Below are 23,066 nucleotides of genomic sequence, written 5' to 3' on the forward strand. Positions count from 1 at the left end.
CATACAGACAAGCAGCCAGGCACTGGAGTCAATTAATTTACATCACACGGAAAGGTTTCTCTCTCTGGGCTCTTCCTGAGTAAACCAAAGAGGAAATAAAGCTTTTAAAAATAAAAATTGGGCTTTTGAGAATTGGTCTTGAGTTCATAGATTCCTTCAGCAGCCATCAGTACAGGAGGGATGAGCTCCAAGTTCAGCATGCAGGACACTGCAGCACAGTTTTCCCAGCTCGAGGCACTTCCCTGACTTCACCCCTGGTTTAATCCCACCAGGGAGAACTTCAACCCCAACTGATTCTGTGCACTCTTCTTGTTGGATGGGTGTATATAAACTACATCTAATGAGTAGCAAATCACCTGTTTTAAAAAATTAAAACAATACAGCTGACTCACAACAGAACTGGAGTCTCTTTTCTCTCTTCTAATGTGGGTAGCAGAAGGTCTCAGGTTAAAAATAGAAAGCCTTTCTTATGGTGACAGCAGCTAGTTAAGCAAGCAGAAAAGGAACATGAACATACCTGGAGCACTCCTTCGTTGCACACTTTATGCAGGAGGAAACAGCCATTAGAGATACATTTATTATTTAAGCTTTACTGATAGTAGGAGGCAAAGGTACAGCAAAAGCTCCCTTAAGAACCTGCTGTATTTGTTTAAAGCATTTAAGTTTGAATAGCAGAAAAGAAGTGTCCAAGGAAGCTTTGTAAACTACACTTTACAAATTAATAAAACTAATTTCCCTCAGCAAGGTGGTTAAAACAAACATTTCCCCCCTTACCTTTTTCAGGACTGAGGCATTTAATTGTGCTTGCATCATCCATATTCCAGTGAGAGCTTCAAGTAAAAACACCAGAGGAAGCAGCAAAGACCATATGCACATCCCTGATCTTTCAAAAGACTCTTGTAAAGAACGAGGAAAGGAGCATTGCCCGTGGATTCACTGCAGCATCCGAGGGCTCCTGGGGATGCCTGCTGCCTGTGCTCTGAGCAGGCTCATCCTTTATTCCCTGTGCAGGGGTGCAGCAGGAGCTGCTGCCAGGTAGAAGCCAGTGCAGGAGCTCAATGAATGTTCCCAGCCTTTCCCTGCAACTCAAGTGTTCAGCCACCTGGGATAACTGTTCCTTAACTCTTTGCCTCCCTGCTCCCAGATGGCTTTTGCTTTACTCCTTTGGAAAACAGCTGAAGGGAAAACTTGTGGATGTCAGCAAAGAAGCACAGAGGATAATTCACTTTTAACTCCTCTGGGATGTATTGCAGCAGGCAGCAAACGTCAGTGAGGTGCTACTTCATTTAAGAAGGGAAAAAAAACCCCTCTTTTTTATGTTAATGCCTCCCCTGTGTCCATTCAGCATCCTACACATTGTTATGGGATCCTCCCAGACTTGCTTAAGTTTAGAAAGCAAGTCTACAGCTACTGATAAAAATAGGCAAGATGTTCTTTTTGGATTTCTTTCTTACTCCTTTCCTTGGCAAAGATGACAAATTTCCCACCTTTTTAACTTGCAAGGTAATATTAATGCAGATTTAATGGGATATGGCTAGGAAACAATGCACATTATTGTAGTCTGTGTCCCAAAGCACAATGCAGAAGACAGACACAGACCTTCGAGTTCTGCCTAAATCCTGGAAAAGAACATCAGCATCTTGGTATGAGGGTGCTGCCTAAAAAGTCCAACCAGGAATAGTTCCTGCCCCTCCTACATGCCACTGAAATACACAGGATAAAACAATTTGTTCCTTTGAGGGCTTGAAGTCTAATTAAATGGGAATGATAAAGGATTGGGGAAATTTCCCTCTAGGAAAGGAATCTGCTGCTGGGGGAGCAGGGTAGGCAGGATCACAGCATCCTGCCCAACACCAGGGCACTGCAGGGCACAGCTGCCCTGGAGCCCTGCAGGCAGTGACCCCACACAGGTTCCTCAGGCTGTGCTGCCCTGGATCCTCTCCCCATGACTGCAGGAACTGAAGCCAGTCTCTTTGTGCTGTTTGATGTTGCCCTCTTGCCTTGCACCTCCCCATCCTGACCCCCTTCAGCACACGAGGTGCTGTGGAATCTCCCAGGGTCACGTTCTCCCACCCCACTCAGGCTCTCCACGCTGGGAATGTTGACTCTCGTTCATATTCCCAGCTGCTGCAGTTTCCATCCTACATCATCTTTGCATTTTAGGTATCAGTCCCTATTGCAGAAACACCAGGATCTTTGCAAGATCTGCCACAACCCTCTGCAGTTTTCATTTAGGCATGAATCCCATGGTCACTGCCATCTAAGGAATGGCTCCAGGACTTGGCTCAAGTTTACTTTCAATAAAACATTATCCTATTTGCTTTGTGGCTTTCAGCACTAGCTGTGTCCCCTGAGGTCTCATCTCCTGAGCAACCCATCCAGAAGCACTTGAGGAGCACTTACTGCAGGAGCCTCTGGGGCCTCCTGCATTTTCACCACGTTACATTTGGGTAATTCCTCTTGCAGCCACTGAGCTCCAACACAGGCTCATCAGGGTGAACACTGCAGCCAATGTGCCAGGTTTATCCTAAAAGTAACTCTCATTTCTGTTCTTGTTTCCTGTTGGCAAGTGCAGGTTATCAATAAATCTCATATCAGAAGGGAGAAGATGGGCAAGTGCTGAGGCCCAGAAAGTGCCTGGCAGAGAACTTCCCTAGGGAACCCCAGGGCAGGAAATCCTCACACTGCAGGGCAGGCTCAATTCACTGCTAGAGACAACCCTCCCATTCAACACCACCTATTCCTCACAACCTAACAAGAGACAGAGCAAATTTAAAGATTACAGCTAAGGATGATCAACTAATTCACTAATTACCCCATCAAATTGAGCAAAGTTTGTTGCTTCACCAGGCTATGCTTTCTTTAGGAGAAAAATATGCTCCCATCTGAGACTATTAGAAATTGAGAATCAGTGCCTAATTACTGTATGACATAAATTTCATAAAATGAAATGTTTTGTTTCTCTGGGAGTTTTTTGCTGTGCAGTTAGAACAGGGTCACAGAACAAACGTCAGAGAAACATTTGAATGCCTTCACAACACATGCAAATTTTTTGAAATAAAGAGAACACAGACTGTGCTATCATCGAGACCAAAGCATTTTACATTAAAAGATTCTCTTATTCCAAGTAATGTCTAGTCCAAACCAGGAAACGTCTCTGTGCAAAGACAATCTGCTGACTCTTTAAATCAATGACAAACTTTTATCTGGATTTGTGCACTCTGATTCACACCAGAAGTTCATACATGGCTGGGAAAGGTCACCAGCACTCCAGTTTGGAGAGCACAGTGCTGGCATGGAGCAAACCTTCCCCGTTGTCAGTTCCATATTACACAAAGCATAGCATGCCCTAATTCCTTCATTCTCCATTCCCAGCTCTCCAGCTCTACCAAACAGAGCAGAAGAGTGACTTGTGGTGTGCTGCTGTCACATCACAAAGGTTTAAAGTCCTAAGAAGGGACTAAAAGGAGCCAGGACTTCGCTCAACTCATGCAGAGGAAGCCCAGAGTGATGCCACTGAGCCACGACCTGACAAAGATCTGCCCTTGCTGTGTGGCTGCACTGTCCATACAGGATCCTGAGCTGTCCCAGACCTCTGCCAGGGCCACAGCCCCGTCCTGGCTGCCTGGAAAGGAGCAGGGCCCTTCCAGAGAAACAGCACAAAGAACCCAAGCTGACGGCACAGCTACATTTTAATTTGACTACACATTCACCTACACATACATCCGTCATCCCAAGGCTCCAGCTGCCACATTTTATCACATTCTAAGACCTATTTCCTGACAGAAATAACAGAGATCTTGTTGCCCAGCACAGGGGAGGAGTGTTAGCACTGCTGGGGACTGAACGAGCCAGCTGGGAAATGCAGCAGCACCACGTTACACCACGGTTAAGTGGAGAATGGAACAGCCACAACGTCAGGGACGTTCCAAATAACTTCTGAAAGTCGAACACTGAGCCCTCGTTGAAAGCCATTAAACTCCATCCAGAGAGTTCCATCTCTCACAATCCGTGGCATCACTTCAAGACCTTCTATAAATCAACTTCAACACATGTGGGTGTCTGTTCTTAAGTTTTTGTTCCCATAGTTACCAATGTACTTTACCACAGAAGAGAACAGCAGGTGGCAAGACATAGAACAAAATCACCATTCTTTTAACATATGAAGAGTTGGGAAGTTTCAAATTAAGGTTTTATTGCAAAATGTTTACAGACAGTAGCCAAGACAAACACTATCAGATTAGAAAACTCTAAGATCCTTCCATACATTTAATCCTGAGTCAACAAAAAATTCAACATCCAGGAGGATGATCAATTTCCAGCCCTGCATCAGATGATGCCATGGGATTGCACAATCTACTGCAGCAATAGTTTTGTCTCTGTAATTTGAAATTCTCCCTAGGTCCCCTTGATACCTTCCCATGTACTTTCTGCAGAGGAAAGGTGAAGAGGCCCAGCACACTGTGTACAAGATAGATTTCTCCAAATAAAATTATCTTTGTGGGATAGAAACAGTAAAAACAACCACCAACAGTCTGTTCAACTAAAACAACAATTGACTTGAAGGCTGCTATCAAAACTCTCACAGCTTGAAAGTAATAACTTCTCCATTGTCAACACAAATAGAGGGCAAAATGACTGGCATTGAATGTGCTGTAAATACCAAGGAGATGCTTTGCATAAATAAGTTTTGTGACTCTTTCTGTAATAAAATCAGCCACTGTGGTACTGTGTGCTGTCCATTGCCTTCTGCTGCTCCTCAGGCAGAGGAATAAAGGTGATGTCCTTCACATGTCCAGTGCTACAGCCTCCCATCCAGCCACACGTGTCTGACAGCAGGACAGGAATCAAAACTTAACAGCTAAATTGTACCTGCTCCTGAAACCCTCTGCCACTGACCAGCTCACCTCCCTGGGGGCTCACCAATCTGTTTATAACACACAGACAACCACCATTCCTCTGGCTCTCAGGGGTTTCAACCATTCTTTTGTGTCTCAGAGGTATCAACCATTCCTCTGGCTCTCCCTTTCATCCCCCTTCTCCCAAACTTCTACTGAGCACCAGAAGGAGAGAGAACACTGAGAAAGTTGTTTGAACTAAGCTGGTTTAACCTGATTTTTTTCACCACACGGTTTCAGAATAAACAACATTTACAATCTTTATTATTTCAGTCTTAGATCTTTTTCTGATTTGGAGATTGGAAGAACTGAAGTGTTTTGGTGGCCTATTTTCTTATAGACCCATAAATCATCTTGGCTGTTTGAGGTTTTCAGGGAACACACATTCTTCCAAGAAAATCTGTGTTACATAAGGTGGGAAGATGCTCATGTCTAGCAGAGAAGGGGGAAAGGCAGCAATGAAAGAAGGCAAAACCAGTTTCAAATAGATCTTGGGGTCTTAGAAAGCCTGCAGAAGTAAAGCTCAGCTACCAACCAGACTGAACCAGTCCTGAGTTCTCAACCACTTCAGTGACAAGAACAGTCCATAGCCCCACACACACCAGAGCCTCTCTGCAGCACTTCTATTTCCTGCGGTGTTTTATAAACAAATTTTCAACGTGTTTTCAAACTTCTGACTAACAATCTGAAAATGAGACAGAGATCACTGGCTGCACCACTTTGTTTAGACAAAAACACTTTAGTAAGTGGTTATACTGTGTGCAGGTGATAAAATCTGGAGGTGCTGCAGTGGCAGCTGCAGACAGATGTGCTTGCTGCTGGAATTCCTGCTACTTCTTTTCAGATCACTAAAAGGAAAATGTAAAAACCCCTTGGCTTGCTGCTCCTCTTTGTCCCTCCGAGGTTTATAAGTGAAAAATCAAACTCTGTGTTATATCTTGCTGCACAATTGCTCTCATTGTAGTATCATGAAATACCTGACGAGCTGCAAGCAGCCCAGAGGCAGCAGGGTAAGCTGCTTTGCAGAGTGGGTGTGTGCTTTCCCAGCTGCAGGAATTCTGTACAGCCAGAGCTGGCAGGCAAACAGCTGGGAGCTGGACACCTTAGGGCAGGAGATCTTCCAGGTGTCCTAGCAAGGAGTTGTGTTGGAAGTATGATCCTGGAGATCGTTTCCCTTCCCTGAGACTGTAGTTCCTTCCTCACAATACTTTCCCTGCCTCTTCTACTTCGTTTTGTCAGCTGCTCCAGTGAGGTGCTAAACCTCAGTTATTCCAGTGAGTCTGGTTATCCCAGAGGCATCCAAGCAACAGAGACACAGTTCACAAAGATTAATGTGAAATTACCTCAGATCCCTTCGTTTCTCCGTGCAGTCTTTTTTCTCCCCTTAAAAATAGAAATGCATTAATATTCTTGCTTGAGTGCAGCCCAGCAGAGTTGCTTTATTCCATGTTTCTGCTTTTGTGGTGGTGGAGGGAGCCTGCTCACAGCTCCCTGCTCCTGGTCCTGTTACTGCTTGTGACATATTTCCACCCTGCAGCCCATTGTCTGCAAAGCTCTGCTGCCTCTGAGAACCCGGTGTCAGCACTGTGGGAGAGCTGTGGAAAAGGCACAAAACAACCACAACCAGAAGAGAGCCATGGCTGCCTGAACTGCATGGATTGTCCCTATGAACAGGTAATAACCTGCTTCAGGGTGAATCACATCTTTGGTGCGTGCTGGGGACAAGATATGAGATACCCAAGACAGGAATGGAGCCAAGAAATAAATTAATCATTTCATTTTTCAGCAGACAGCACTCTGACACATATGACAAAATCTCCTGAGCTAATTTTCTCCCAAAATCAAAACTTGCAATTCATTCAGTCACAACTGTGACATGGATTTCTGAGCACAGACACAGTTCTCAGACAGTTGAGCCATGAAAAACGCACGGTGGGGTGGAATTGATTACTAATTAGTAATAGAAGACACATATGCTTGCATCCATAGAAAACAGCTGTGCTGCACTCTGCTCCATTGTCCCAAATAAATTGGAAAAGATAAATGCATTGCTCTGTGAGGCACAAAGTAGATGAGGCATTCATGCTTTGTTAAACTTTCCAGGCACTTGAGGGTGTTTGAAATTATGATGCATGTTAAATTTAAGCAGATTTATTATCCACGTGTTCCGAATGCAATGAACACTTCAGTGCCTCACATTTCCTACTTTAAAAATAGCAGATTTTCTAGACTAGAACACACACATGTGTCTTGTGTAGGACTAACACAAAACTTCTAGTCATACAGATGCTCCAAAGCAGCAATTAATGCCTAATTTTAAACATTTTCCTGTATATTTATGCACAAGTGCCCACAAGAGCAGGTACAATAAAAGACTTTCATAATAATAGTGGAGAAGTGCTGGGTCTTTTTAAGCCAAAGGAATTTTGGGTACTTTGTGCCCACAAGAACAGGTACAATAAAAGACTTGCATCATAATAATGGAGAAGTGCTGGGTCTTTTTAAGCCAAAGGACTTTGGGGTACTTTGCATCAGAAGTTCTTAAATAAAAAAGTTTCATCAAGAAACACTCAGATCACTCCACCTGTTGCCAAAATGAGGACAAAACAATTTGCACTCTAAGGCCTGATAATTAGATGGTTGCAACCCTGATACATTTGGGTTTGGATAAACACTGTCCAAACTTTGTTTGCCCACACAAGATTGAAGCAGAGGATGAAGATGCAGCAATGCAAGAAGAGCAGTGTGGAGTGTAGAAATGATCATTCACTTTCTGCACTAATTAGGACTCTGGGTACTCATTAAGAGGAACTAACTCACCTTTTTGCGCAGTAAAAAGGTATCTCAAATCAGACCTTTTTGTAGTGTACTTTGTATTTTGTAATTAGAACAAGCTCCTATAGCAGATACGTGAGATTTCCGTGTCGGGTTTTCGGTGTGTAGAGAAACCAAAAATGAGATCTCCGAGTTCTACATGAAATTTTCAGGCTTGTTCCTTTACTTCCCAGCACTCTCCTTATGCAATGCTTTAATTTAGACTATCCTGAGTACTGGTGCAGAATTAATCAGGTCAGCAAAGGGCCTGCCAGCCACGATTACTGCACCTTTAAATACTTCTTTTCACCGTCATTTCAGCTGTTACTCTTCTATTTTTAAATCGGTTTCAAACTCAAGACCCACGGGCAGGGGGCAAATCCTTCCCCAAAAATGCCACGGACAAGAGGCCAGCACCAACCTCAGCTCTTGAGGTTATTCCCCCTTTTCCTACAGCTTGTTTACTGGATTGTTAAGCATTCTGGCAGCAAATGGAAGGGGGTGGGGAAGAAGACGAGCTGCCACATTTCTAAAATTAGCATCTTCTGTCTCCGAGAAGCCTGTGGAGATTTAAAAAAATTAGGTTTCTCTGCAAGATGCAGAGAGATGTGGAATTTAAACTGCGTTGCACAGCTAAAACCCTGAGCTCTGTTTCATACCTGCAAGCTAGTTCACCTACCTTCCCTTTCATGCCCCTTCTCCCAGCTGTCAGTCAGAGACTGTTACAAAACACCTAGTCCATTTTATGGTGAAAAGAAATTGCATCCTTGTGCCCTGCCATCCCCAGGAGCCGGTCCATGGAGGCACAGACTGGTTCCCTGTTCCAGGTCACTCCTGCTGGGGGGGCTGCCATTCCCTGCTCACTGATTTTCTCCCCTCAGCTGGGGGGTTTTGGTGCTCAGGCAGCAGGTGATGCCCTGCTCAGGGGATGTGTTGTGTCCTTTTCCAGTCTGGGGTGTAAATATTCCTTGCAGAGCCTGCTGCAGGAGCTGCTGTGCCACATTGTGTGTGGATGGAGCCAGGATTGCTCCAGTTCCAGAGCTGAGTTGTACAGACATGTTGGTTTTATCACACACACTGCCATGAGAACACCATTAAAATGGCATTTTGGTCTTTGCTGTTTATTAATAAAACCCAACAGTGAAAGAACTGACTGTGCCTCAGTTCCTTCAATGCCACCATTGCCATTTGTTCTGCACAGAGATATCAGAATATTATACCAGACCTGTGCTGGAAAATCCTAACCCAGAATACTGGGCTTTCACAGATGGGCTTGAAGTTAGAAATGGAAGAGACTCAAGAATAAAACCCAAGTTTCTTTCCAAGAACCACTAAGGGTGCCAAAGTCTTCCTTTGGATCACCTCGTGAAGGAACCAAAGACTCAGCCATGACACAAATGCAGACTGGCACAGGCAGAATTAAAACATATGGGACCAGAAGCGTTTGTTCCAAAAGTCCCTTTGCTTCTTTTAGCAATTAGATTTATTCTACTTTTATTACAAGTCACAGTTCATATCTTATGACAACTATATATGCTTAGATTTATTTCAGGTATTGAAAGCATCAGTGAGCAGTGTTGCAGCAGAAAATTGTGAAAAGAAATGGGAAGGTTTCAGGATTTCCCTGAATAATTCATGTATTTTGAATCAACATGTTTCGGTTCATCAAAATAGTTACTGGCTTAAAAAGTACATGAGATAGTATATAGTAAATGTTATTTTTATATATATTATAGATTAGATGTACCTGGTAGTATGTAGTATAGAGTAGATATATATAAATTTAAAGATGAGATGAGATGAGATGAGATGAGATGAGATGAGATGAGATGAGATGAGATGAGATGAAATGGTATAAAACAATGAAAAAATCTGCACACTTTGTTTTAAAAGTACCAAAATAAGTTTATTAGCGCCTGCAGTGAAAAACTTTTTTCTTTTTAATCTGACTTGAGAAACAAATCTAAAAATATTCCATTCTACAAAGCATTTCCCATTTGGGGAAACCCCACAGAGCCAAAATTATTTCATTCAAGTTGCTCAAGGCACCTCTAGTTAAGATGCTTAGTATAAAACTTTTGTGGACCTGAGTCTTGCAGTTAAAAATGAGCTTTCCTGACTGGAGACAGAAAAATCACCTAAACCTGACCCAAAATGCAACAGAGCAAATCAGAGGGTTCAAGAGACACAAGTCAGGGCCTTGTCACATCCCAGGCTGTCCTACAAAAGCACAGGGGTGCTGCAGGTCCTGCCTTAGCACAGGAGCTTGCTGCAAGTCAATTCTCTGCACATATCTCTGCCTGTCACTGCTAAATTTCAATTACAGTCACCCCTTTTAGCTATTTGCACTGATTAAATGGAAGCACAGAACTCAGTTTATCTGATTAGCCAGTCTGAGCAGCAAAAAATTAACCTGCAAGCAGCAGCTTCACTGTTCTTAGTGACACCCTGCACCCACTTCATGTTTGCTCTGCCCTCTCAGGCACAGCCCTTGGAAATTTCCAGGATCAGTGTTTTCCCTCAAAGCTGATTTTACTCCCAGGTGCCCAAAGGTGCATGAAACCCTCCTGTCCTTAAGGGAAACCCTTGTCCCCACCAGAGCAGGGAGCTCAGCCTGTCCTCTCTGTCCACAGGCCAGGGTTTGTTCATCCCTGTAATAAATTATGGATGCCCCCCCACACGCATCTGTTACTCAAATCACCAGTTAATAATGTATGAATAAATGAAGAGACTGCTCTGAGGGGAGAGAACTGTGGGGGACTAAACTTTGAATTCTCTGCTACAGCAGCAAGCATCAAAGCTGTGCTGCCAGGCTTGACCTCAGCTGGGTTTTCTTTTTTAAGAGGGTTAGAACCAGCACCTTATGAACATGAATGGCTGAACAGCAGGGGCATGGCATGAAAGCTGGCCCAGAAACACGGGGAAAGAATGAAACACCGAATGAAAATCTTGCCAGAAGCGCATGGGTATCAAAGGTCTTTGCTATCTTGTGTCAGTCTGAACCGGGAGTGAAGGTCACAAGTGAATTGATAATTCTCACCAGAAATACGTTGTTAATTCTCACTAACAGAGTTCTCAGTCAGGGGAACAGATGCCATTTGAAAATACAAAGCCTGCAAATACGAAAAAAGGCTGCTGAAGCAGTTTCTGAGTTTACAGTGAGCTTGTGCATCGCATGCTCCAGAGCCGCAGCTTGGGACCAAGCGCTGCTGGATCTCGAGCTGGAAACACGACCGTGTGTCTCAGGAGCCCCGGCTGGAAGCAGCGCTCGGTGTGGCCTCAGCAGTTGCCGTGGGGAGGGGACAGTGGCCTCCCCAGCCCGCGGGGCCGCTCGCTGCCGCCGGGATGCGCTGCGGGCGCTCGGAGCGGTGCGGGCAGCGCTGGCACCAGCCCAGCGGCACTGCCCCTGCCAGGGCACCGGGGACACCGAGCAGCACGACCCGGGCTGTTCCACCCGCACAGAAACTGCAAACAGAACGGCAAGTGTCCCACCGGGCAGAAGGACACAAGAATTCAGCGCACAGTGCGCTCCATGAATTACAAGACTTAGACACAAAAAGCTGTGCCAGCCCAGGTACTGTCTTCCTCTCCTCCGAGAGCTTCCCGAGTGTCCTCCTCTCACGAGTAAGTGCAGCTCATCCATTTAGAGAAGCATCACCTGCTCAGGTGCTGGAGACTGATAGAACAGCTATTTCTGTGCTATAAAAATGAATGGCACAGTCTGTCACCGTCTCTTGTCCCTAAATTACCTACTGATGCCGCACCTTTCACAACAAAAAGGAAGCACGGGATCTTCACAACTCCCTCACAGTTCTAACTTTTGTTATTGCTTTAAACTTTATTCTGACCAAGGTAGGAAATCTGCATGGTTCTTGCAGTCAGTTCACAGCTTTGACCGAGAAGCAAACAGCAAACTGCTCGGAGCACACCCTGTCCAGCCACCTGAGCTCAGGGCAGGAAAGCAAATCAGGCTCTGAAGCAGGCAGTGAAGAACTCAGAGACCCTCTGGTGATAGTTATTGGCAAAGCCTCTCTGATCTCACAGCCATATTTACAGCACATCACAACCACGATACGCTGTGCACAGAATCCAGACTTTATCCCTACACTGCCTCTAAGAAGCTTGAGTCTGAAATCTGGTACTTGTACTATTAAAAAAGCTCTTCCAGCTGAGGATTAATCATCTCAGTAGGACTGTGCAAATGCATGTGAGATGAGTGGGGAAGGTTATATAAAGCCCACAGAGAGAAGGAAAATGCAAGAATAGAACTGAGGACCTGGCTTGCACAACACCTGAATGCCTGCAGGTGCTTCTAACAGAGATGCGTTCCGAGTGCTGATTGTAATTTACTTGTCAGTCATTTACTTGATTAATTTTCTCCTCCAAATGGCTCATCACCCAGGGTACCTGAAGTGTTACAACCATCATTAGAGATGCAGTAGTGTGATCCTCCAGCAGGCACAGAGGAACAGCTCCCTCTGCACAAACACACTTTGCCACGAGACGTGCAGCTGACAAACGTGTGTAGAGAGCCCCAGGAACACACAACCCTGCAGAACCAGCTGAGAACTGCACATGGGAATGGCTTTGATGAACTATGCACCACAGGTAAAGATAAGATGACTGCACAATCAAACCTGATCAGCATAATCTACACTAGCAGAACTGTAAAATCACTGAGAGAAAGCAGGAACGTCAGCACTGTGTGCCAGCAGAAATCACTTTATACACACAGCAGTGAGTAATGACACCAAGAAAAGATGGGCAGAGTTTAGCACAGTGCATTGTGGTGGAGTTTCTGTTGTTTAAGAGGCATCCTTCCCTTCCTCCATCAGTAAACTTTGCAAGGCACACTCAAATGCAATGTCTACAGCTACTGAAACTGCTCTGGAGTAAATAATTCATTCAGAGAACTGGGAATTGCTCTGTCCTTAGCATTATGGTTTCTCCGAAGCAATCCATGTTTCATTTGCTGTAAGTGGAATGGATTTCATTTACTTAGCAGTCTTTGTATTTATCTAGGTACTATGGCCATAATTAATAAAACACGCCTTCTTAAAGATAAAAGATCTTTTGAGATGACAGTGAGCTGATAAGATCTAAAAAATATCCTCTAACAGGGTCAAATGGCTGAATATCTCTGAGCAAGTGAAAAAAAGGAAGAGTAATGTGATGTTATGAAAGTACTACTGAACAACAACTGAGCCCACAAGCACGAGCACAATTTATCTTCTAGCAAAAAATTCTAGTGGATGAGGTAAAAAGAATAAATCCACCTACTGTGTTTCTGCGATGGGCTTCCTAAATCCATCATCCTGTAGAGATAAGAGGGTTTTTCTCAATTTCCTATGTTAGGAAGTAAAAATACTCTGCATTTTCCCTCCGTCTTGCTCCCTCTTCTGCAAGTCTGTGTCTGTGTGAGAAGGCAGTTTGAATTTCATCCCGTTTATTAGCTCAGGCACTGAGGAATCACTGTCAGTTTTGTGATGTACAAGCTCCTTTCCTCTACACAACACCGAGGAAGCGGGGGAGAAAGGAGAGGTAGGATTTTATCTAAACTACTTTTTGCTGGATCAATTAACCCTTTGCTGACTGACAGCGCCTTCCTGGTGTATCTCCTGACAGTTGACACTGAAATGTTTGCTTCTCTAAGGCAACAGGGGACTCTCTGCCAGCTGTTAAATGCTCATGTTCCTTCTTTCAAGGTTTTCTCTGCTTTTCTCTTCCACTGCTTAACTGGGCACTCCAGTCAGACACCACCACAGCCATGATCTCCCACAACCACACGAGTTTAATTATGCCAGAGGGACTCAGGGTCACAAATTTGTCCCTCAGTCCCTACAGCTTCTAAAACTCACAGAGGTCTCTAATAGGGATTTATTCTCTACCAACTAATGCTTGCTGCTTCTTCAGGTACAACATTTAGCGCCTCTAACCCTGAATATCCAAAACTGAACAGAATTGTTTGCAATTAAACCCAATTCACTGCTGCTAGAAGAATGAAATGTGGATGCACCTGTGTATACCACCATCCTCAAACACTTAAATTTTCAAGGTAACAGAACAGAATCCTGTTCATTCTTCTGCAGTGAATTTTCAGTTAGGCAACAACAAATGATCTTTCTTCACTTTCTCACCACCTGTTCTAAAAGAGAAACACAGTTCAGTAACACATCCCATAGCCAGTTCCACATTCAGCCAGGTCTGCAAAGGTTTCCCCAAGTTTAGTGTTTTCCTGGGAGAACTATTACATATATATAAATATATGAATATATGTATACATGTATGTATGTATGTATATATAAAACTCTGTAGATATTTGCATCTCTTGAGAGAATTTTAACTTTTTAATCCCTGCCAACAGTAAAACCTCTCTGATGCAAATTTTTACTTAGAGGTCTATGAGAAAAACGAGTCAAATTAACTAGATTTTCCTCACTAACCATTTTCCTCCAGAGAACAGCATGCAGGATTAAGCACAAACCTTTCTTCCCCCCTACTTCAAACAGCACTTTGTAGTCCATCTCTTCCTTTTTTCTGCTGGTAAATGAGGACAAAACCTGTTCTGCAATCGTGGATCTGAATGCTAGTGCTTCTGACATATTTCTATTTTCATACTTAATTCTAGCAAATGAGCATTTTGAACTTTCATTAAATTGTATTTCTTGATTTTTGAGCATTATCTTGACAGCAACCCAGCTGCTTGTATCTGCCACTGTTCCAAAGACTTTCCTGGTGCTTCCTTGGAATGACTTTCCTCTGACTTTCACTGATGGCCCCACACATTCTAAATACCTGCCTATGTCAACACACAGTTCATTCACTGTGACACAACCTCAAGCTTTTTCTTCCTTAGATCCAGTCACAAATCCTGCTGTCCTGCTGGGAATCAACATCCCCCCTTTCAGTTCAGTAAGAGAGACACCAGTTAAGGGGATTAAAACAGTCTCTAAACAGGTTTAAAATCTTTTGTCTTCTTCACGGAGCCAATTGCCTGGAACTTCAGCATTTCAGCAGGGAACAAGAATATTACTTCAGGGAAATATCAGTGGTTCTGATATTGTCAGAAACAATCTCACTCACACTTCTCTAAACTATTCACAGCTCTTCTATTGTGTGCAGAGCATTTTCAGCATAAAAGGACCATAACAGAACAGCTTCTCTTCACAGTGGTTACACAGGTTTAACTCATGGTTTGTACTTCTGAGATCATGAGTTCAAGAATATTCTCATTTCTTCTCTACAGAGCCAGCAGTGCAGCTGAAGGATCCTGGATTTGCCTGAGAGATGGCATCAGCCACACTTCAAGTGGTTCCTCATAGTTTGATAAGTGTAGAAAACCACTATGGTTTGCTTCAGAAGACAACTGGAGTTATTTGTTCTCTCAAGAAACAAAGCATTCCTCTCTCTGATGAAGCATTTAACCTCAGATCAAACTGACAGATAAGATTCTGATGTGAAGATAAATAAAAACTCCTTGGAGATGAAGAGCATTGAAATGTTTGGGGAGGTGAGTAACACCAAAAACCAGGGAGGTTCACAGTATCACAGTCGAGATTTTAAAACACAATTTGCCAAAATTGTGCAAAACCAAAGCAAATCATGCTGTAAGGCACACAGGCTAGTAGTCACTTGGCTGTACTGCCTTTGGTGGCTTTCAGGGGGGTTAAGTTTACCAGAACTACCAGCAGATACAAATAATTTGCTTGTGAGCAAGTGTAAGAAGGAGAGACTGAGCTGTTGTTTACAGAGCCTCAGAGCAGCATCCCTGTGAGTGGCTTTGAGTGACAGGCTTATTCACAGCTAATGGCAGCATCTCCAGAACTTCCCACAGATAATGCCAATATCGTTGCACTTTGTTAAACAATATTGGATTCCCACCCCTCCCATCCCTGACAACACACAGGCTGAGCACTCACATGAATGAATGAAAGGAACATATTTTTCCTCTCGCAGCATTATCAAGACCTAGTTTTTAATTGCTCCAGCACTGGTTCAGTCAATCCAGAAGTTGGTTAACTACCTCTAAACATGCTGCATTTATTCCAGCCATCTGACTGAGCATGATTTTTACCTATTTCACTGTTATTAGGATCAAACCAGGGTAACTTCCCTGTCTCTATCAAGAACTCTCACTCTGCCTTGCAAGGAGCAGCGGTTACGAGTAGTAGCTAATAACCCTCAAGGGATGCCAGGTACAAAAGGTCCAGGAACTCAGGTGGTTGTGAGGCAGCTGGAAGGTCCCAGCGCTGGGTTCTGGCAGGATGGAGGCTGTGAGACCGAGCACAAGCTCACCCAGCAGATGGCAACAGCGGTACAGCCCTTGGATCAGCGCTGTCCTGAACCGGGGATGGGCTTGCCCCTTTTCCCACTACACACATCCAAAATCCTCACAGGCAGAAGCAGATGTAGGGCACACATAGGGCAGAAAGACTTTGGGGGGCAGAGGAGAAGAAAGAAGAAACAGACGGTAACATTCAGGTGATTCAGTTTCTAATCCAGAAAAAAAAAAAACCACTGAATCTGCAACAGAGTTCAGTCAGTGCCTTTAATCTCCTTTTCCCCAGTTAACTTTTACAGCAAAAGCAGAGCTGCTACATAAATTGAGTATCCAGGTAACGCTCCCCTTTTTATTACAGCCTCATGATTCACTAGCACAGAGCAAAGAAAGGTGAGGCCAGACTGCAATATTCCTGCAGACCACAGAGAAGGAGCAACAAAGCAGAGCTTTGTCAGAAGCACCTTTGTGGTGCCCGTTGCTTTTCGTGTCAGATTTATAACCTTTATCCTAACAAACCTCCACGGAGACAAAGACAGGTGGTTATTAGCATTTCCTGATTTTAAAACAAAATCACCACCAAGGGCAGAGGCTGTGTGAGCTGGAGAAAAGGCAGATTGCTCCCTGCTCCACAGCAAGTGTCAATTCATTGGTATTTAGGCTCCTGCCTTCCAAGAGATTGCAGCAGGAATGTCTGAGCCTGAATAGGAGTTAGGAGACTAAACACCTTTAGGCACCTTGGCACAGAGCCTCCAAAAACTACATTACAATGCACTTTTCCAAAAACACAGGCAAACAAAAATCCCAACCCCCAAAAAAAAGAGAAAGAAGTTAATCTAGGAAGCCTTAGAGATTTTTATTACCTGTTGAATCCATATGGGCTAAATGGCAAGGCTTGCAGTGGTCACTTGATTGAAACTAAAATCATTGAGGAAACAAATATACATTCCTCAAAGACAGGAAAAAGGAATCTGAGTCACATCAGCTGAAAGACAAGATACTTAGTCATAGTGAAGTTCAAGGTCCTGGGCTCCAGTGCTTCATTCTGGACTCCTGAGCCTGAGCCTCCTGCTCAGCCCTTTGCTGGCAGCAAGGAGCCAGGCATCCTCCAGGTACCTTGTGCCACACATGATTCCCAAATCCCTGCCCTCCATCAGGTGCAGGAGATGTATTTAGGGAGTGTGAAAGAATGGACAGAGCTGAGAGCTGCCCTTGGGTGCTGAGCCCCAGCCAGGGTTTGCTCTGCCTGCAGTGAACCCAAGACTCTTCCTCGTCCTTTACAATGCACTCTGCTTCACAGAAAAGGACATTTTCTTATAATTTTGTCATCTCTCAATGTGCTATAAACATTCTCAAAGACTGAATGCTTTCAAACAATTTTCCTTCTAAGACTTGAACAGTATTAAAGAATTCTACATGAGCCTGGATGTCCAAGAGCAGCCTTTTTCACAAATGAAAATTCAGTGTCACTGTTCCTGATCAGTCCTCAGATCTACTCCAGGCCAGCACCACCCAAGATTAAAAACCTCCAGGGTTCAGACTCCTTTGTGGTCTACAGATTGCATGTTGCAGAATAGTTCCCAAGCAGCTGATATCAGCACCCACTATTGCCACTCTCTAGATCTTACCAGAGTTATTTCAGTTCTGAATTGCTGAGGTTGGACATTATTATTATTTGTATTTCAGAACACATAAAAAAAGACCTAAACATGACTGAGAAGTGTCCGTTGTGCAGGAACAGCAGCTCCCATTTACAATCAGAATAAGAGACAACATAAGGATGAAATGAAATTACAAAAAGAGCCAAACAAGAAGGCAGTAACAGAATCAGAACTAGAATCTGGATCTGCTGAGTGATCCACTATTGTGTCCTTACGTTCATATCTTCATTACAACATTAACATAAATTAGTATAATCTGACACTGCCAACAAAGGAAACAATTGTGCATTCTGCAAATCTCACTTGTGCATTTCTGCCTCTGCAGCAAAAGGGAGGACAAACAGCAGCTCTCAGTGTTCGTTACACTACAGCCTTGTCCTCCATTCAGAAAGGAAAAAGGGTGTTGAAAACACAACTCTCAGCGCAGACTGTGCAAAACCTTCAGGATCTGGTGTCACAATTGTGTACACCACTGTCTGTGCCACACCAAAGTGAGGGGAGTGACATGTTTGAGCTCACTCATTACAGGGATAACAGGGTGTCTGTTCAGATTGGATTCAAACTGCACCAACAAAACCCAAACCCAAGCCAGGTCCCATCCTTCCCTCACTCCCTTGTGCATGCAGAACAAGCAGAACTGCAGCATCAGGTCACATTTTATTTTTAGCTGTAAAACCAGTGAAACTGGGCAGTTTCACAGAAATCTAACTCTAATTGAAGTTCCTGTCAGACAGCTGGTGCCAATTCACAAAATATCACCTGTCTGCCTGTCCTTCAGCTCAGCTTGTGCCACGGAGTGCTCTGGGTTGGAAGGGAGCTCAGGAGATGCCCCAGCCCAAGCCCTGCCATGCCAGCAGCTGCTCACAGCCAGGCAGATGTTGGAGCCCCAGCTGAAGGGCAGCTCAAGTGCTTCTCCAGGCTAATCTGATGTACCACATATCTCAGCAAACAGGATTTTGCATGTCTGTGCACAACACTCTTTCATCAGATTACAAGGGAAAAGTGAGTCTAGACATGCCAGAGCATATTTGAAAAATAGAGGATTACTGAATTTGCCATATCCCTCCTTGATTTTGGACTCTCCCAATGCTGCTGTAATAAGGACTAATGGCATTATATATAACCAAATTAAGTAAAAGTTAATTGCATTCCACTCAGATTTCCTTTTTACATAGCAATCTGCTTCCTCATCCATGTACAGCCTACACAGAAAAGTGGAGATTTTGCTGCAAAAAAGCAACAGGTTTTGAAAAGTGTCTCAGCTGATGAAACATCAGAAAGCTGCACAAAAGTTCCAGGAGTTCCAAGCCACTGAAGATGAGTAAGCACAGAAGGAGATTGTGAGTAACTATGATACTGAGGGGCCAAAGGATCAGTTGAGGGGCATTTAATTAACTTCATGGAGTAATTGCAACCAGTGGTTTAACTCCAGCTCAGTCCCTTCCTAAGTTTTCTGGCAGATAAACTCACCCAAACACGAAAAGAGAAGCGCTGCATTTGGCAGGCTGGGCCTGACAAAGCTGAAATGTTATTTCTGAAGGCACGGGGTGCTCCAGGCAGCAACTCAGAACTGTCACTGTCACTGTCACTGTCACAGCTGTGCAGGTGGCTCTGTGTCTGTCACAGTGCAGAGGCAACACCAGATCAGAGCTGCATTTCAACAGAGCCATGGAAAGAGTTAAAGAGGGAGTCAAGGCCAGGCTCAAGTGGGTGTTCTGAGCCAGCCTGCAAAGGGATTCCTGAGCCCAGACCAGCTTTTGTTCAGGTCCAGACCCACTTGTGTTGGAATGCTGAAGTGCACAATGCAGACTTTCTCTCCCTCCAGCTATTTCTGCCTTTTCTTTGCACTTTGTCCTATGTTTGCACACTGACATGGCTTCATGTACAGGAATATGTCATGCACATCCAGAGTCATCAGCCTACAAATAAAAAATGAGTTCCCTAACAGTTGTTTGTGTGGTATAGAAATAACTGGAATAGATCACCTCACTTCTGTAGAGCCAGAACACACAAATGATGCAATACACCAATTTCACATCTGAATTTCTGCACTTTACTTTTTCAAACTCCTTGCAAATCAATATAAAAAGCACACTGAGACAATGATAATGGCTTGATGGCTCTGCTAGGAAAAGTAACACCAGTAAATGTGTAAGAAAGATAAGAACTAGGATAATGTCAATCAAGCATGGATTAATTATTTCACTGACAGGCTATTTTTAGTACACCTACAATATAAATATATTCAGCTAGTAAAAGATATACTTATCAGCACAAATTGTATGCCAACAGAAAGCGAAATTGATCACACAATTGTTGGATATTTAACCAAAATTACAAAATTAGGTCCTGTGAAAACCCAGCCAAAACTTTCAGTGCCGTCTACTTCATGATTGTAGGCAGTAAATTAAATGCATTTCAAGCAAATGAGTCCTGTGTTGAATAAATGAAGTTTTGCTTTAAATATTAAGCTAAATAATCTTTTATTATTTATTTTAAATGCAAAAAACACCAGGCCCTCCTCCCTCAGATGTCTCCCATAGCACAGATTCATCTGCCACAGACATCAGTTACACAATTCCCTCCCTCCTACCCAATCTCCAGTCTACACTTGATGTGCACAATCACATCTGTAATCTCCAGAGCTTCCTAAGAGAAGAGCTCATTTTCCCCTGCTCGAGCTGTCAACACTGAAAAAAGAGCAACAGCCAACAATAGTTATTCTTTGAGCTCTGCATCTCCCAGCTCAGTTCAGACAACTCCATGGCACAGAGCCACAACCTGAGGCACTATAAATCCCAGTCTCATCAACTTCAAGAAACATTTTCCAGAAGCACTGGAAAGGATCAAGGAAAAAAGTTGCAATCTCTTGACAGTCTCATCCCAGGATACTCATCTACATTTTTTTACAAGTTTTACAAATTCTGCACATGAAGGTCTGTTCACACGACTGAAATCTCACAGACTGCACAAGCAAGGACAGAAGAAAGATCGATTCAAAGTTATCCTGAGTGTACAGGGCAATGGTTGGTTTGGGGATTTTTTAATACATCTACCCAAACTGTAGTCACAATACCAACTACACAGGAAAAAAGGAACTGAGGAATATACAAGCACAGTTCCCTCAAATTTAAGGAAAACTAGCTGTCCCATACGGAATATCAATACAATAAAAGTAAATTTGCAGAAAAAGAAGAGAATGCATTTTCAATACCAAACTATGAGATGAAAGGATGGCACCTTCCACTCACCTACTGTGAGGATGTTTGCAGAGAGGAAGTGGCAGCAGTTTCCCTCATGGAGAATGGATTCTTCTCTTTGTGTCAAATCCCCTGCTAGAGATTTTGGAGAAGTCAGAGCCATCTCAAGCTTCCAGAACAGCCTAGCAACAGTGCTTGCTCCAAGTCAAACAAAGCACCTCAGCGCAGATATCGGCAGAAAGTTTCAGTCAAGCAATGAAAATATCCCAGAAAAAGTAACAATTTCAGGATGTTGCTGCTTTGCTTGCTTTGGAAGTGCCAGTGAGTGCCTTCTCTGGAATTCCACATTCAGGAGACTGTCCTGGTTTAATTCTTTTGACACATATTCCACTCATTGAACAACAGGATTTGCAGTGTCAGTGTGGAGAAAGAACCACGGAGCTCAGTCTTGACAGGATGGATGTGAGGAACCTTCCCAGGAGCACAGGAGTTACAAACATTCCGTGGATCTTCCCAGTGTTTCTTGCATGTGGCTGCCCTGGAGAAGACATTTTTTAACAGTGCAAGTTACTTTAACTGTGAGATATTTACCACAGGAACATACTTAGGTGATGTGCAATGCACTGACCTCAGCAGACAGAAGGCACCAACTCTTCCTTCCCTCACCCCAGGATTTTCCACAGACAAAGCTCCATTTTTGCCAGCAGCAACTTCTCCAGAAGCCAAAGCACTCATGCTGGGGTTAATTATTCCATACACACAAACACACAGAGATATAATGTGTACATATACACTTCATTCTGCACAACAAGTGAAGATATTGGGTGCATTCCCAAAGGACTCTGCCTGATGATGGCTCCCTCATTCACTTCCATCTCCAACCCTTGAAGCTCTTTGCTCCTCTTACCTGCTGTCAGCTGTCTCCATCCTGTATCTCTGTCATTGTCTGGCATTCCCTTTCCCTTTCCTTACCCATCTTCTGCCCACTGGATACAGAAGACTCACCTTTCCAAAGCTTTCAGTGGACACCTTCCCCAGAGAAAGAAGGTCAGAGAGGCTCCCTCCAAAACAGCAATCACACCAGACAGAAACCTGGGATCCTACCTAGTGCTGGTAACTGTTTGAATCTCTGGGAGTCTCCTTCAGTTTGTAATTACAAGTTGAGCTCTGAAACATTGCCCTAACATGTTTTGTTGTGAAAGCACAGATCCAGTTTGACATTATTTTAAAGAGAGAGGGCAATGAAGCTCACTATTAATTAAAGTGATTAGAAATAGAGGAGGGGGTTTGAGACAATTGTAGCAAAAAATGAGTAAGAGAATGCCCTGCTAGAGCATCTGCCTGTTTGAAGCTGTACCTCTTTCCTTGTGTTTGGTCCCTCGTTCAGCTTCTTTGGGAAGTCACTTCCTCCCTGCCATTATCTTTTCACCAAGCCCCACCTTCTCCATTCTCATGCTGTTAAAAACTCCTCTGTTCAGAGGGAGCATCAGTCAGTGAAGTAACACAGTTACACCCTTATGTGGAGCCAAATGCATGGCAACTTCATCTAAGGGACAGCAGTGCTTGGCAATAATTTTCCTGTAAAAATCAGCATCATTACAATCATTTGTTTCCACATTTAAATGGGAAATATCTCACAGGGCATCCTGTGGCTCTGCAATTGTTATGGACATCTCAGAGAGTGGCATTCATTTGGCAAAGAATATCTTTATTACAGAGCACAGATGGAGAAATCAAACCCCAAATTATAAACTTAGGGCAGATTTCAAAAGCTGACTGGATTGAGAGGAGGGGAAGATAAAAGATTATCAAAGATATATCCTGTGCCCCCCATATACTCATTCTTGTACATGCTGTCACCTGTCCCTGTAATTGTATCCCTTCATTATTCCCTGGCATATACATAATTAGGTAAAAGAATACAGAGCTAGCATTGTGCTTTAGACTGAGCAAAATCAATCCATACATTTCCCTCTATTCATTTAATACATTTCATGTATTCATTTTGTGCATCCCAAAATAAATGTTGGTTTGGGGTTTTTTTTTCCCTCTAGGTTAATCCTTGAATCTATACCAGAAATACACTTACACATACAGAGCTGACTTGTTTTATTTAGAACGAAGCTCAAAGTTAGAAGGTATGTCAGGATGTAAATCAACTTGTCCAGAGAAAAAACCAAAACTGGACCCAGCAGCATTTCTGGAGCTGCTCAAT

General features: G+C 43.6%; 1 protein-coding gene across 4 annotated transcripts in view; it reads right to left on the minus strand.

Moving 5' to 3' along the window:
• The window catches only part of PLCH2 (phospholipase C eta 2), a 75,022-nt gene that overhangs the window by 44,775 nt on the left and 7,181 nt on the right, over nucleotides 1–23,066 (minus strand). For all 4 annotated transcript variants that reach the window (XM_064397157.1, XM_064397161.1, XM_064397160.1 and 1 more), the window contains exon 2: nucleotides 20,903–21,389. In XM_064397157.1, coding sequence (XP_064253227.1) covers nucleotides 20,903–21,014 — 112 coding nt within the window. In that variant the 5' untranslated portion in view covers nucleotides 21,015–21,389. The remainder of the gene's footprint in view (nucleotides 1–20,902; nucleotides 21,390–23,066) is intronic.

This window comes from Passer domesticus, chromosome 22 (assembly GCF_036417665.1).
Source record: "Passer domesticus isolate bPasDom1 chromosome 22, bPasDom1.hap1, whole genome shotgun sequence".
Classification (NCBI taxonomy): Eukaryota; Metazoa; Chordata; class Aves; order Passeriformes; family Passeridae; genus Passer; species Passer domesticus.